This window comes from Microtus pennsylvanicus, chromosome 1 (genome assembly GCF_037038515.1).
Source record: "Microtus pennsylvanicus isolate mMicPen1 chromosome 1, mMicPen1.hap1, whole genome shotgun sequence".
NCBI lineage: Eukaryota > Metazoa > Chordata > Mammalia > Rodentia > Cricetidae > Microtus > Microtus pennsylvanicus.
The window spans coordinates 181,496,339-181,513,606 of NC_134579.1; the positions used below are offsets into that span (position 1 = coordinate 181,496,339).

Here is a 17,268-nt window from a genome sequence, read left to right on the forward strand (position 1 = left end):
AAACAAAACTAAGAAACATGAATATAAAAATTTATTTATAGGAATGAAGGATAGATAGACAGGAGTTATAGGAATGGTTTGCTTTATTGTGTGTGAAAACAATCAAAGAAAATATATGCATGAAATTCTAAAGAACAAATCTAATTAAAAATTTTGAATACTGACTGATACAACTCTTTTGCTGCAATTTGTTTCAGCATTTATTATATTGGTAAGACTCTATGAATTATAATCTACACAATCACTTCCATGTCCTATATTATGTTGTAACACATTTGATATATTATTTTATAAATAACGTTTTAGTAGTATGCAACAGTGTAAAGCAAAACCTTACTTTGAAGAAGTTTTATTATCTGGTGTTTTGTGTTGCTCAACCAAAAGAATGAGTGCACCAACACATAATTAAAACAAATTGTTGCTTAAAAATGAAGTGCAATGCAGCAAACATACACACATGATTGTAACAAAACCATTCCATGAACATGTATATTTTCATATGAGGCATTACATTTGAATATATATTTTACATTACCATGAACTATGGACAAATCATCTTTCCCAATTAGTAGATATATAACCTAGCTTAAATTGATCTCTTTAGATTTTTTTGCTTTTATTTTGTTGATTTGTTTATTTGTGATATATAATAAATCCAGAACTCTTCACATATTGAAATACGTGCAGATATACCTCCGAACCATTCCTACAACCTTGCTTCCTTCTTTTTAAAATGGAGAAAATATTGCCTCATACATTACACTATCTGACCTCACTAAATAATACATACTGATAAATGTCTTAAAGCATTCTATATATACTAATGGTAGTATATAAAATGTGTACATGCACACAGAACAACGTCTAAAATTTAGCAGCACTTAGTGCTTTGAATTTTCAAGTATAACACCTGAAATACATTTTGTGTCTTGACAAATTTTATCATTTATAACCTGGCCGGTTATCTATAATGTGATAACAGAGGCTGCGAGAGAACACTAATGCTGACAGAGGATATCACATCTTACTACATTCACCTCCGTCAATAAGAAAACAAATACTGTGGTTATTTCTTTTCAGACAGCATCACTGGATCTCTGGGAAATTCAATAACAACTCTACTCTAAAAGGCACAGGAGACATGGCATTTGCGCATGCCAGAAAGAGAACACTTTACGACAAAATCTAAAATGTTCCTACAGCTAGCTGAAATGGTGTGCTTGAGTATTCCTGGTCAGAATTTCTGATACAACCCACCACTGCAGTAACTGTTGGACATGCTAGCAGTCTTGATAGCATAGCTCCTTTCATTTCAACCCTTGATTGGCCTTTAGCAGTCAGAGTAAGTGAGGCTGTCATCCCATCTTCCATCCTTATGAAATTGAATTTCATGAAAGAAACGTCACCTGGAGTTTGAGAAGTATGATTGACATCTTCCATATAGCTGCCTTGCACTAGTCAAAAACATAATAACTGTGCCCTGAGGCATGTGCTTGTGTCTTGGTTTGTGGAGAAGAGCAGCTCAGAGAGGAAGAAAATGGAGAAGACCTCAACATACAGGTCACTCAATCACTATGATGTCCCTATTACCAACAAGAGCTTCCAGGCTATCACCTTCAATTATGCTAAATATACAGTAGATCTTTAACAGGAACAGTCCCAAGATGCTGGTGGTATTATCCATCTGTTGCCTCAACTAAGGAAGAGACAACTAATGGCAAGAAGGTGAAGGTATCCCAGTAATATTTTATCTTGAATTCTTAAAATAAATGCATACAAAATTATATAAGTAGATTTTGAGACCAAACCCCAGAGCTGCCTTTATAATCTTGACCATTAAAGATATATGATACATATTTATGGACCTTTATCAACTTTTAAGAAAAAAATCACCGTCTACTTAGCACATTTAAATTCCCCTTATGACAACTTTAATATGTTTATTGTGATATTTTTAATGTTTTTTCTAGAGACAAGTCATTTGCTATAAGAAAGCAAACCCTTATGAAATTAAGAACCTGATAAGCTATTTCTGTTTAGCTGTTACTGGGCTCTTAATGGATGCATAAGTCAGTGCTAAACAAATATGTGATGGTGTAATGCTTCGTGACTTTCTCATACTGAGTATGTGTGATTTCTTATTAAAATGGTAGCACCCTCATCTGCTGTGCTGTCTACCAATTGCGTTAGCCATAGACTGAGATTATTTACATGTGATGATCGAACACTGGGAGACTTCGGAGTAAATCAGTAATAAATTTGTGGAACCATAATGAGAATGTATCAGGTCAGTTTCTTCCATGCCATCTTAGAAGTTTCATGTATCTCTGCTTCAATTTCTGATATGACATATGTCATAGTCAATATGTGTTCTCCTAGAGAACAAGAAATATATCTGATTAACTCATTGGTGAGTCTTATTCCCAAGTCTCTCTAAGACCTAGGGAAAGGCTTTGGTTGGCTTAGTGTTTTTAATCTTTCATCAATGCTCATAAAATCTATGCTATAAAATTCCACAGGTGAAGTCCGCTAAACACAGCATAGTGTTCTCTAAATTGTGCCTATCTCACCAAATTTTTTTACTGTCTTGATCTTGACCTTGTTGACATTGTTGTGCAGAGGCTGGAAATTCATGGTCTAGTGCTTGCATTGCTTTTTTGAAATCACACCTGTAATGTGCTTTGAGTGACACATGAAAACTCCCTAGAAAAACTGTCATTTTGATATGTTCCGGGTCTTTGAGAGGTTGGTTTCTCACAGAACAAAATTATAGTCTCCAGAGAAGAATCAAAGCAACTATCTCTCAACTAAATGGACCTCTCCAATGAACGCATTCATCCATTTCACATGAGTAAGATGCTAAACTTGGTAAATGAATATTAGGCTATGAAGTTTTGAAACAACTTTGACACATAACTTCTGATAAATATCAATGGTTATGACTTCAAAGGAATATTATTTGCTAACTGCATTGATAGCAGAAAATATCATTTCAACTTTTTTTCAAAACAAATGTGAATTCTCTGTGAAATTATATGTACTATGAATTACATTATATGTAGGAATAGACTCATAGTAATAATTATTACTATTTTGGAGCGCTCATGATTAGTCTGTGATTTTGAAAGTCATAGATTTCAGGCATAAAGATAGATGCAAGCTTATTTTTTGATTATCTTTTTATCTTGTCTCCTGGTGAACTAGAAAAGCACATGGTGCAGAAGTACATTACTAATGATGAATAACATCCCGGAAAGATCTAGTATGTTTAGCTGTCAATAGTTTGCAAAAAAAAAGGATATTTGTGTCAGAATGCAGGAGTTTCCCTATAATTATGATATTGAACATGTTGACTTTATGAAATTAATATACTCATGTGTAAAACATGTGAAATCTGCTAATTTCTGCATAGGTTCAGAAGAAGTCTTAACTGAAAAACATTAAAGTTAAACTGTGCCTACAATAAGTATTAATTACAAAATTATGACATCAGAACACAGATAAATTTATCCAGTGAAAGGACAGAACTTCAAATATGATATTAAGATAAATTCACAGCGTTTTTTAAAAACCTCAGTTCCAAAATTCAATTAATGTTAATGATTGCTCACTACACCCTTCCATACACACATTTATAAAATAGCTTATGAGCACAGAGAAAAGTAATCAGAAACTTTACGATTTTGTAAGTTCATTTAATAGGAAAGAATATTTTTATTTGTGTTCATATATTAACATACTATGTTTATTTTCACAAGGTTTTTTTTTTAACTGGTGTAATATGCTACTCATCAGCTTGTCTTTTGATAGCATGAGTGTTGATTTGTGGCGTGGGAGGTCCTTCTGGCTATGTGTTGCTTTCATTGGTTAACGAATAAAGAAACTGCCTTGACCTGTTGCTAGGGTAGAACTTAGGTAGGCAGGGAAAGGTAGGCGAAATGCTGGGAGAAGGAAGGTGAAGAGAGAAGCCATAGATGTTCCATCTGAGATTGACACAGGTTAGAATCTATGCCACAGCCAGGCAATACAGAGATTAATAGAAATGGGTTAAACTAAGATGTAAGAGTTAGCCAATAAGAAGTTAGAACTAATGGGCCAAGCAGTGTTTTAATTAAAATAGTATCTGTGTGGTTAGTTTGGGGCTAAGCTAGCCAGGAGGCCGGAACAAACAAGCAGCTTGGCTCTCTTTGCAACAACTATGGAATGGTTTTAAATTGCTATGCAGAATAAACAGCTGTGAGAAATAATAAATTACTTTGTCATTAAAACAGCTAGAATATGATGTACCATATTTAAAATTATATTTAAATAAAATTATTATCAAAAATAGGTGTAGCATAAATTAATTATTTGTTGCTACACCTCTAATTGTCCTCAGAAAATTATGCGTCTGCTTTAGTACAAATGCAGTGGGTCAGCATATCAAGTAACAGGAGAATTCACTTCTTTAATAAATATAATATTGTTTCTATTTGATTACCTTGTTTCTATATGAAATCATTAATACATTCTTATAAATCTTTTTATAAGGTGTATTCTTAGTCTTTTAAAAATATTTTATACGTATCTAGTTACTCACCCACACATAAACATGAACATAATCACTCATGTCCGGAAAAAAATGCATGACGCAGGAGCATGGTGCTTTTGTGGAGACTAGTTCTCTCCTTTCCTTCAGTGATTTCTGGACAACAAGCTAGAGTAGTCAGGTTTGATGACAAAGAGCATTTACGAAAAGTGTATATTGATGTTAGCTATGTGGATAGAGATCTTTAGAATAAATAATATTTTTTTAAATTTTTTATTATTTATTAAAAATTTCCACCTCCTCCCCTCCTCCCATTGACCTCCCAGTCCCCCCCCCCGTTCTCCCTCCTCCTCCATCTCCAGTCCTAAGAGCAGTCAGGGTTCCCTGCCGTGTAGGAAGTCCAAGGACCTCCCCCCTCCTTCCAGGTCTAGGAAGGTGTGCATCCAAACAGACTAGGCTCCCACAAAGCCAGTCCGTGGAGTAGAATCAAAACTCAGTGCCATTGTCCTTGGCTTCTCAGTCAGCCCTCATTGTCAGCCACATTCGGAGAGTCCAGTTTGATCACCTTCTCCATCAGTCCCAGTCCAGCTGGCCTTGGTGAGCACCCATTAGATCAGTCTCACTGTCTCAGTGGGTGGACGCACCCCTCACGGTCCTGACTTCCTTGCTTATATTCTTCTTCCTTCTGCTCTTCATCTGGGCCTTGGAAGCTCAGTTCATTGCTCCAATATGGGTCTCTGTCTCTATCTCCATCCATCGCCAGATGAAGGTTCTATGGTGATATGCAAGATATTCATCAGTGTGGCTATAGGATAGGGTCAGTTCAGGAACTCTACTGCCCAAAAAACAAGCTGGGGACATCTCCTTGGACACCTGGTAACCCCTCTAGAGTCAAGTCTACCAACCCTAAAATGACTCCCTTAATTAAAGTATCTACTTCCCTGCTCCCATATCCACCCTTCCTCCATCCCAACCATCCCATTCCCCCAAGCTCTCCCCAATCCTCCTTTTCTCCCTTCTCTCTTCCCATCTCCTCTTACCCCCACCCCACGCCCATCCCCGTGCTCCCAACTTTTGCCCTGCATTCTTGTCTACTTCCAGTATCCAGGAGGATAACTATATGTTTTTGTTTGGGTTCACCTTCTTATTTAGCTTCTCTAGGATCACAAATTATTATAAAAATTGGCAATATAGGGAGTGATGTTTGGCATCAGCATTTTGTTAGATGTTACCATGTTACCTCAACAGATTTGAGACAAGAAATATCGTGTCAGAGAAAATACCTCCTCAACAGCCTTCCTTTTCGTAATTTAGATTTTTTTAGGGATATCTGTCATAGTATGATTTGTATTCATGAGTAAAATTATAAAAAAAAACATTAAATCATTTCTAACTGAAATATACTAGCATTTGTAAAAATCTAGAATGATATTTGAAGTAAAATGCTGGTATCTTAATTTGTATGCAGGTTAAAATGTGTGTTAATGGTAGCAATCATCTTAAAATGCAAACCACTCACATAATATATGTTTTGTATAACTATTACTCATTTATCTTCATGAAGACTGTAGGAAATAATCTGTTACAATCCTCTACTTTACAGAAAAGTAGAACACGATGTATAAAGACTAGGGGAACTAACATGATCACACCATGAGTTCGATTCTAATATAAATATATAACTTTAAAATATGAGATTTCTACAGGAACTTTATGCTGATTTCTGTTCTAATCAAAGCAATGTAGAACAGATCTGTTTGCTATGGTGATTTGGAGATCCTTTCTGTCGTTCTGACTGTGATAATGGTGTTGAAAATAGTTAACTTTTTTCTAGTGAAAATCTGATGTTGGATTCCCCTCTATATGCTGTGAATATTATTGGTTAATGAATACAGAACTGCTTTGAGCTATGGCAGGGAAGAACAGAACTAGGTGGGGAAAGCTAGGCTCTATGCTGGGAGAAAGAAGAGCAAAGTCAAGGAGACGCCATGGAGCCGCCACCAGAAGTAGACAAGCTGAAATTTTGCCAATAAGCCACTGCCACATGGCAATATGCAGATTAATGGAGATGGGATAAACTCATGTAAGAGTTAGCCAATAAGAAGCTAGAGCTAATGGGCCAAGCAGTGATTTAATTAATACAGTTTCTGTGTGATTATTTCAGGGCTAAGCTAGCTGGGCAGCTGGGAACCAACAATCAGTGTCCTCCTCCAACAAAAATCAAATATTTAGAAGAACTGGTTTAATTTAAATAAAAAAATTGTTTTAATGACCATTGTTGCCAAATACCTGATAATTTTATTAAAGTATAAGTAAACTCTCTTGTGGGAAAACTTTGTTACCTTGATCTGAGGTTACTGCCTACTCACTGCAGACATTGTTCAAAGTCTATCTTCTTTATGTTTTATGTGAATACAATATCTTACTGAGATGCAAATGCTGTCTCCTTCATATGTTTGAAAACTGACATATATTCTTGTATTTATTTTGTCTACCACTAGCAAAAATGGAAAATGATTATCCTATTTATATACTGTTTTGGTTTTTGACATTGTGACATTTTGTGATAGTCTAGAGACATCAGCATCCCAGCCATTTTGTTGAGACACAGGAATCCTTTAAGATTTTTAGTAACATTATTGGGATTTAGATTAAAACCATGAGAATCTAACATGCAAACTAAAGCTGCATCTATCCTTTGGGGCACCTTAGCTTGTAGAAATATTAATGTAAGTTTGTTTTCTGTATTCACCGTGGTGACTTCCAAAATGTAGGAGCAAATTAAATACCTAAATTGAAACGAAATGTCTTAATAAAGTACAACTAGGTAGGTTTATTAATATACAATGTGCTAGTATAGAAAAGCTAAGGATATTTCCCAAGGAAAAAGAGTATACAAAGTCATAAACACATTTTAGGCCTATTCATGTAAATAAGTGATAAGAAAACTGGATCTGTAAATGCTGCAAGTCTATGCCTTTGTCTTGGCCTCTATATTTTTATTATGTTGAAAAACTCTGCAGTCTACAGTGTACAGATGGCCTTTGAAAGAAAGAGAGTCATGCCCCCTGGCTCCTCCAAAGTATTAAAATATTAAAGGAAGAGGATGCCGTATTTATATTCTGAGGCAAGAAAAATCTTTGTTACAGTGTCATGGAGGAAAATTACTGTATTTTAGGCACATTGTAGATATAAACATGAGAAATAATAGTTCTTTAATTTTGTTGCTGAATTTTAGAACAAAATGAAAATGTCAAGTAATATAGGGATTTATACCATGGGTGGATATAATGACAAATGTATAATAAGGAAGACTTTTAACATCATCATTCACATTGGTGATCAAAGATTATCCCCAACTTTGTTAAAAAAATAAAAACTCTGAGACAGTAGTAATAATTTGTGGACCAAGAAATTAAAGGAATCGTTTTATTGCTTATAATGGACTATTGTGTAGAAGGTAAATGGAAGAACCAAAATTCATATATAAGACAAAAGCTTTGTACATTTAATGTTTTATGTGAAAATAAGGCATTGGAATAAACAAGAGTAGTATATTTTTTGAGCTCAATTTCTTCAACTTATACATCAGATAATTTGAAGGAAATCAGGAAAATACATTGGAAAGCTCCCCATGGGCAAACCAGAATACACTAAGAATGTATTAAAAGAGGCAACAAATAAAATAAAACCAAAAAAAAAAGCAAATCAAGAGTTTTGCCTCCACCAAAGATAAGATAATGTCACAAACTGAAAATATGCCTTAAGATTCTTTGTACTATTCCAAAATAAAAGAGGTAGTGAAAGCATATTTTCTATCAGCAGTATAGTGCCTACAACATCGCAACAGGATATATGGAACGTGTGTGTATGTGTGTGTGTGTGTGTGTGTGTGTGTGTGTAGGCCAAAGGTCAATGTTTGATGTCTTCCTCAATCACTCTCCCATCATTTGTGTGTGTGATTTTTTTTCTCGGTGAGGCTGGAACTTAATGATTTCCCTAGAGGGTTGGCCAGCAAGGCCCCAGGATCTTCCTGCTTCCACCTCCCCATTATTGGGATTACAGACATGATACATGACTTCCAATATATATATATTGAGACCACAGGATAATCAAACATGATACATCTTTGAATACTTAACCTACATAATCTGACAATCATGTGTATATCCTTGTATTTGTACAATTGAGGAGGAGTACATATGTATCCAGAACACAGAAGGAGTTTAGAAAATATCTTAATCTTATATTATTACTCTTCCTGAAAGAAGAAAATCTTAGGAAAAACTGAACTATGCCTAAAATTTGTTACCAATCTTAGCTCACTGAATGGCGATTTATTATGAGCAATAGAGCAATGAAAAGGAAGAGATGGAATGTGTGTGTGTGTGTGTGTGTGTGTGTGTGTGTGTGTGTAAAACATCATTTATAAGATTATTCTGTCTTGCCAGGCAGTACTGGCGCATGTCTTTAATCCCAGCACTCGGGAGGCAGAGGCAGGCGGATCTCTGTGAGTTCGAGACCAGCCTGGTCTACAGAGCTAGTTCCTGGACAGAATCCAAAGCCACAGAGAAACCTTGTCTCGAAAAACCACAAAAATAAATAAATTAAATAAAATAAATGATTATTTTGTCTTCATAATCTCATGAGGAAGAAGCTATTAGTTCTGTCATTTTGCACCTAATAATTATTGTTAAATATTCATTTTAGACTTGCAAACTTAGTAAGTACATTACTGTTTACATGTTTTTATAATTAATGACAGCAGTATGATCTTCTCATGTAATTGGTTCATTTGTTCAGAAAGTTCCCACTGCTTGACTGATTTGCTCTGTGCTTTCCTCCTGCTGTGTCCCCACAGTCATGATGCTCAAAATATATAGAGTTCAAATTTATCTTGCTGTTGCCTTTCATTTCGGTTTACCATTTATTCATAAGCAAAAGACAAGAAAGCTTAATGTGGAAATGAGATTTCACATACATTATTAAGAGTCGTTCTGTCAGAAGAACTACTTAATCTTTGGCACTATTTATGCAGGCATTCAAGGTACATCCAGCATTATTCTGTGTCAGAAATAAATGTATTTATTTTGCTAAATACCTGAAATAGCTAAAGGAATGTTTCAGATTCCTGAAAAACAGTTAGTTTATGAAGTTACTAAGTTCAAGATCTACAAACCTTTGTGGTCATTAGTCAACCAGAATATTGTATTGCTTTATCTCATGCCATGATGGATTTAGCATATGCAAGAGACTACAGACTACATTGTCATCATCATCATCATCATCATCAATCCTCTTCTCTGTATTTTCCTTCTTCAACCTCTATCCCAGCAAAGACACAGTGACATGACCTGTTTAGGTCATATTGTAACAATTACAGTCATTGCATGGTTCAAGCTTTGCTTTAGAAAATGGGGGAATTATGCAAATGGCTGTTGGGAATCTCTTTTCTCTTTCAAGTTCCCCAAAGTAAATCTGTGACTTAGCTAAAGAATTAAAGTGTGATCATGCCCATTCAAGAAGTGGGTTTATGATCCTACTGCACATACTAGGCAGTTTGGATGCTCACCTTACTAGACCTGGATGGAGGTGGGTGGTCCTTGGACTTCCCACAGGGCAGGGAACCCTGATTGCTCTTCCCAGCAGATGAGGGAGGGGGACTTGATTGGGGGAGGGGGAGGGAAATGGGAGGCGGTGGCGGGGAAGAGACAGAAATCTTTAAAAAATAAATTAATTAATTAAAAAAAATCTTCAAACTAGGCCATAAGCACAATTTTTAAACTTAAAAATGCATATAGGTAACATTACATGGAATAAACAGGTTGTATTTATGTAGTTAGGAACACACACAGGAAAAGAGACCAGGAATTTGAGAAAGAGCAAGTAGAGTGCCTGGGAGGGGTGGGGCAGAGAAAAGAGAAGGTGGAAATAAGGTAATTATGCTATAATTTTTTTTAAAAAAACTATAAAATGTGTATTATTGAAGATTATATTAGTGTACACACACATGGCTTCACACAGGTGCCCCTGCACATATATGGAAGTCAGAGGCCAATTCTTAGGAGATAGTTTTCTCCTTCCACTGTTTGCATGGATCTAACCCAAGTCATCAGGCTTGCACTAATAAGTATTTTTCATTTTTGGCCATCTCACTGGTCCCGTATGTATTTAAGAATAGATTGTCTGGGTTGAAATTCAGTGTTTCTTACTGATGAGAAATATCATTAAATCATGAGGATATTAATAGGTTTGAAGGATTTTATTTAAATCAAATTAGTTTACTCATTTTACATCCAGACCAGAGTTTTCCTCCCTCTCCTCTCCTCCCATTCCTTCCCCCTACCTGCCCTCTGCCCCACAAGTCTATTCTTCTTCATTTCTATTCAGAAAAGGGCAGGCCTCCCATGGATAGCAACAAAACATGGCATATCAAATTGCAGTAATACTATGCACTTACCCTTGTATCTTAATACTGAGCAAGGTCACCCAGTATGAGGAACAGGTTCCCCAAATCCAACCAAAATGTTTTGGCTGGCTTTTGGAAGTTGGAGGGCTTTAAAATTATCATTTCTTTCAAAATTGTGGCTGAGTTTTCCTTGACCCTATTGTGGAATGTTGAGACAATTTGCAATGTTTTTCTCTGAAGAGTGAGTTTATGATCAGTCCACCAAAAGGACAGGCAAGAAATCCAGAAGGCTGTTTTGTTAGGTCTTATAAAGGATTTGCCAGCAATCCATATTTCTCTATTGAGGGTAAAATGAAATTTCAGAGCTACTGCCAACTTGTTACTGTAATTTTGCTATTTTTATTTGAGTCTTCTCACTCATTAAAATACTTATGTTTTAATTACAAACTGGGGAGCATTAGATTACATTGTTTTGCTTTAAAAACACTGAGGGCATGTTCTTTTTTTTTTTTTACATTCTTATTTCCTTTTTGGCCCTTCTTTTACATTGCCTGTATGATAAAACTCTGTTTGTCTTGTAGCTATTCACTGTTAGGCTTGAGAGGGCCTTTCTCATCTGCTGATGTTCTTTTCTTTAAAGTAGGGAGTCAGTCACTCTAAGAAGATATGACTCATGTAGCTTGTTTGGTGGTATATCTTTGTCCAGAATCCCAGTAGCTCATGGACTTTTCTTTCTTTTTCCTCTGTATCAATTCCCCTTGTGAATATACAATTTACAGAGTGACATTTGAAGAAAACCAAACAAGCCTTGCATGGGGAATTTTCTGGTTGACGACTTGAATGATTGATGGTGCATATAGCAATATCGTGTATGTGTATGCGTGCACGTGTGTGTGTGTGTGTGAATGTGCAAATGAGATCTTTCATTTATGAACGGCAAATGGCTCTCTGTGGATACTTAGATGGTGTTCCATTGCAATATGCCTGAACACTCCATTCTTACTGTTAAAAATGCCACATACTATAGTATTTATACTTGCTAATTATAATGTCTGTCACAGTGATCCTTTCATCTCTGACCCTGTGATGCTTCTCATTTGTGCTGACCTATTCCATCCTCTTTTGCTATTTTAGGTTTGTGTGCTGGAGAGGCAAATATTTGACTTCCTTGGATATCAGTGGGCACCTATCCTGGCAAATTTTGTACATATTATCATCGTCATACTTGGTTTGTTTGGAACTATTCAGTATAGACCTCGTTACATAACAGGAGTAAGTATTCTACCTGCATTTACCTTCTCTACTGAACTGGAGAAAGATATACAACCTACAGAAGTCCTACAAACTAAATATGTATCCTGCTTTAAGAGTAGCATGATCTTATATCATGTGTTTATTTTCATAGTTACAGACTACATCAATAGTAATTGAGTTTGATAATGGATATAATCATATTATATTTTCATTAATTGCACTTTGGGCAAATGTTTTCATATAATTACAAGCAGAATCATGGTTCTATGTTTCTAAATTATCAAGTTGTGGCCTCTGAATTAAGAAAAGTTAATAAGATTGTTTTCTCATTTAAAATAACTCTTTCTCAAAAACTAGATAAACATAGCTTAAAACCACTGCAAACAACTATATACTTTTGATGTGAAATTTTTAATGAACATTATGGATAATATTTGAACTAGATGGAAGCTAGAATATTGTGGATCATTGTTTTTGTGTTGACCATAATTCTCATTTTGGCTCAGAGAAAGTATTTGGTATTCCTATTCAAGTTAAACATACTTAACATAAAAGTGAAATTCAACTGTGTTACAGTTGCTATGGGAGCCAAAACAGGATTTTTTTTTCTTAAATTTATATGTGCCTCAGATTTCCACTGTCATTCTTCATTAATGTAGGGTTTTTGTTGTTGTTTTTGTTTTTTCATGTTCAAACATTTTTGTCCATTCTACTTTTTTCAAGGATAAATATTTAGGGACTTATTTCAAATGTTAAACCATGTTAGTACAGCTTAAGATCAGTCCCCTTGGACTTATATCACCAGGGCTTCTCAAGTTTCATGAAAGTTCCTTCTCATAGAAGGTGTCCTTGTCTGGTAAGTAAAGTACACATGAACACAGGACGCTCACTGGAACTGGGGAAAAATGTAAAAGAAGATGCATCCAAGAGGTTAAGTGCCTTGCTAAAGATGAAAGAGTAGTTCATGGTCCATGCATCCAGGAATGTGCTCTGAGAAAGAGTACGCAACATGTGTAGTGAGGTAGAGATCTACAATGTAAGAAGTATTTTGTTGAATGCTAAAAATTTTCTATTTGAGTTGTGATGGTATTGTCCATTTGACAAATTATTACAAGCACTGAAATTATTTTTCTTAGATTAACTTTCATTGTTCTTTGTTTCCTTTCTGGAACTGTACTTCTTTTTTCTAACTAGTCTCGACACCTTAGAGTGTGTGTGTGTGTGTGTGTGTGTGTGTGTGTGTGTGTGTGTGTGTTTGTGCGCGAGAGCACGCGTGCATGTAGTGTGTGTGTGTGAATGACAATGCCAGTGAATTTAATTAGGGTTTCTGGGAGAAGCACAGTCTATAGATACAAACGTAAATAATTGGGATGCATATTGACATTACCTCCTAGGAGCAAAACAAGTTGACTAATATTTATCCTAGGACCTGTGAGTTCCCTCGTCAATGGCATTTGCCCAGGTTGACAGGATCAGGAATGCATTACCTAGTGAGGAATGTGACTCACATTCAATCAGAAAGATTTAGTTATTCTCATAATAACTATGCCACTATTTTGCCAGTAAGTTTATCTTGTCTGTCAGATCAGTACTGCAGCATGCCAAGCCCACATCTGTTAAGACTCTGGATGACTCTTCTCTTCCAGCAGCTGGCATTGCTTTTTCTAGCACAATGAATTCTAGTTAGAAAGAGGGTGCTTGGTTTGTATTTCTGTGCCCCATAGCCAAAGTAAATAGTATCTTCATAAACATGGTCTTACGGTCAAATTTTGGTGGGCAACCAAGAATGATGGCAAGAGCCTCCATATTTTTGGCTGCCTCTGGCTCCTCCATAACCAACAACTCATAGAGCTGTGTCTCATATTTGCCAGTGGGTGTTTGTTTAATAATTGTTGGCTTCTGAGGGCAGCATTATCCACTCATGCAGTATACTTTCATTCAAATTATCATTTATTTCTTAGTTTTTCTTTTTTTTTAAAAAAAAGCAATATTTTTAGAAGGCTCTTGAAATGGTAAGTTTCCATACAGTGTGTTTCAATACTAAGTTTTCATAATTATTAATTTTGGTTATCTCTGCCTCACATAACTTTCTTTAACCCCATGGTAAACCAGTTTGCTCTAAGGTAGGGACTATAGCACAGTGGCTAGGAATGAACCATTTGAAGTTAAAGTAGCAAGGCTGAAATCTTGAGTCTAATATGTTATTTGTGTCTGTGCACAAATTTGTCTCATCTAGATTCAATATTTTTTTGAAAATAGAAGCATCAATTATGTTTTTTCATGAGATTTTAGTTGATTTACTATCAACTATAAATGGAAAATGTGACTCTGTGCCTTTTGTGATTTTATTCCTATAATTAAAGTTGCATTCAATATCATTAAATAACTATCACATCTGTATTTATGAATAAATACTTGGGATGAAGACCAAAATGTCTGAACAATTTAAAAATGGAGAGGAAAGTGTTAGGTAAGAAGTAGGATAGTTTATGAAATACATTTATCACAATGCTTAGTATTCAATGGTGTTCAATGCAAATTAGCTATAACATTTTCCTTATTACTATTCAAAAGTAGCATTAAATAATGCATTGTAGCTCTAGCCTAGGAAGGAATGTAAAACAAAGCGATGGTTGAACTGTTTTCTGTGCCTTTCATTGCAAGTACTTTAAGACTACTCTGTTCTGTTGTAACCTTCCCTTAAGATGTAGACCTTTGTCTAGTTGTGTGTTAGAAAAACTTGAAACCCTCCTGAGGTTCTGTGTCACAACTCATTTTCACACTCTTCCCTCATTTGCTCTTTCTTATAGGCAACACTCTGGGTTTGATTTTTTTCTGGAGACCCTGTCATTTATTGGGAATTATTTGCTTGTTGCTGATGCTAAATTTCTGCATTTTAACTCTGTTGACAGAGGCTGCTTGTTTATTCCCAGCTGCTCAGACACTAAATAATCACACAGAAACTATATTATTTGCAGTACTCTTTGGCCAATAGCTTAAGTGTATTTCTACTTACCTCTTATATCCTAAACTAACCCATCTCCATTAGTGTGTGCATCACCACGAGGTCGTGACCTATCGGCAAAGTTTTGTTTCAGTGGGTTCCTGCAAAGGCATCTGTCTCCTGCAGTTGCTACATGGCTTCCCTTAGATTCCACCTGCTTTTTCTTCTGCTTGGAATCCCCACCTTGCCCAATACTGCTAATACACTGACAGAAATGGCTTTATTCATTAACCAATAAAAGCAACACATAGATAGTAGGATTTCCCACACCATAACTTTTAGAAAGTTCTGGGTTGGAAATATAACCAGAAAATCCTGCTTTACAATCCCTTTTTTCCCTTTAAGTTATTTCTCTCTTACAGTCTCACGTCATATTCATCAAAAACTTTGCAAATAGCTCTGACAACTGCTTCCTTGACAACTCTCTTAATCAGATGAGCATGTCCACATGTATTCCATCTGAGTTCTCAATTATTTCAGAATCTGGCCATGATCATTGTTCTCCGTATTTACAATGAGCTGTGTCTATAGCCCTAAAACACAATTTTCTCCTATCTCTACTAACCCTCTCTTCTCTTGTATGAGCTTTTCTCAAAACCAGCACTAGCTGTTGGAGTTTTAGAGTATTACTCTATTTTTGGAAATAATTTTAAAAGTTATCTATTTCTATGTAATTTCTTTGACTGAGGGTCCAAAAGTGGCTTCAGAAAAAAGTAAGAACATAGCATAAAAATGGAATAAAATTACAGTTTGTCCAAAGAAGACAAAGAAATTACAGTGGAAGAATCTTAAATGGAATCTTAAATGATAGGAATTCTACTTCAGGAAACATCTAAAGAAGACAAATGCATGATTAGAGACTGTAGCTGACACTGATGCTTCCGCTGCAGTCAAGACTGAAGGCTTAGATCACTTATTTAACTTTTCTTTTCTAAAGATGTCCCTTTGTGATTTTTATATTTGTCATTTTTGCTTGTTATCAGTAGTTCAATATAAAATTAGGCAAGCTCATGTGCTCATTTCTGACAGGTATTATGGACAGTTTTATATTTTCTTTACATGTATATAGATGAAATGTATTGAAAAATTAAAAATTTTAATGTATATCATATAGAATTTTTAAATTTTTGATTTAATATGAAGCTATACACATATATTACATTGTTCATTTAAGCAATCTTAATTTTGATGCTTATATCATCCATTCCTATATTTTACTTATTATAATGTGTACAATGTTCTCCATGAAAAATACTTTTGTGTTTTTTATGAATTGCTTCTTATAATAAATAATAATACCCAATAATAAAAGTATATAAGCGTTATTTAGATATAACTGAGTTTCATATCCTAAATTGTAGTAAATTATTCTGTTTCCAACAGGTGCACTGAATTCTTGTTAGTTCTGACAAACAAGTGGGTCATATTTGATATGAAAAATTTACTTATATTTAAAGTCCTATTTATCTTTATTTAAGTAGATTTTTTTATGCTATTATTACTTGTTTTATGTCATTTTGAGGTGATAAATTTGGAATAGTTGTTTAATTGTTTTTTATGAATATTTATTTTAAGAATTTTTGGTAAGGAATATATTATTGTATAGAATATCAAATGATTTTCTCATATATTTATGTTACAAATATATAGTAAGGTATTATATATTAGTATATGTCATATAGTTATAGAAATAACTAAAAGTACATTAGTAAGATTTCACAAAAATAAGAAGGCTGTACATTAATATAACAATATTTTTGAGAATGATAAAAACTAATTGTAGATATTTTCACTTAAAATGCTATAAGACTTTATTATAATGCTTATTATTTTCATCTCTTTAAGCTCTTTTTGTCTTTGTAATTCATTCTCTTTTGAAATTTTAAAAAGTTAAATATTATATTAAAATATAACTAGTAAGACTTTAGCCATTGTATCCAACTTTACTAAAACAAAAATGCCAGTGCCCTAAAATGTGCTTTAAGAAGCAGGCATTCATTCAAAGCTTGTGAATATTCTCTGAAATGCTAAGTACAGCAAAAACATAAAGAGAGTAGGCAATGAATTTTTTCC

The 17,268-nt window shown here is 34.7% G+C and overlaps 1 protein-coding gene across 7 annotated transcripts in view; it reads left to right on the forward strand.

Moving 5' to 3' along the window:
- Window positions 1-17,268, forward strand: part of Nkain2 (sodium/potassium transporting ATPase interacting 2) — a 1,019,122-nt gene that overhangs the window by 418,185 nt on the left and 583,669 nt on the right. For 6 of the 7 annotated variants that reach the window (XR_012907514.1, XR_012907513.1, XR_012907510.1 and 3 more), the window contains exon 2: window positions 12,072-12,209. Coding sequence is in view for 2 of the 7 variants with exons in the window: in XM_075946344.1 (XP_075802459.1) it covers window positions 12,072-12,209 (138 nt within the window). In the remaining 5 variants the exon portion in view is untranslated. Of the gene's footprint in view, window positions 1-12,071; window positions 12,210-17,268 lie in introns of those variants that run through there. The other variant, XR_012907512.1, reaches the window with a different exon arrangement.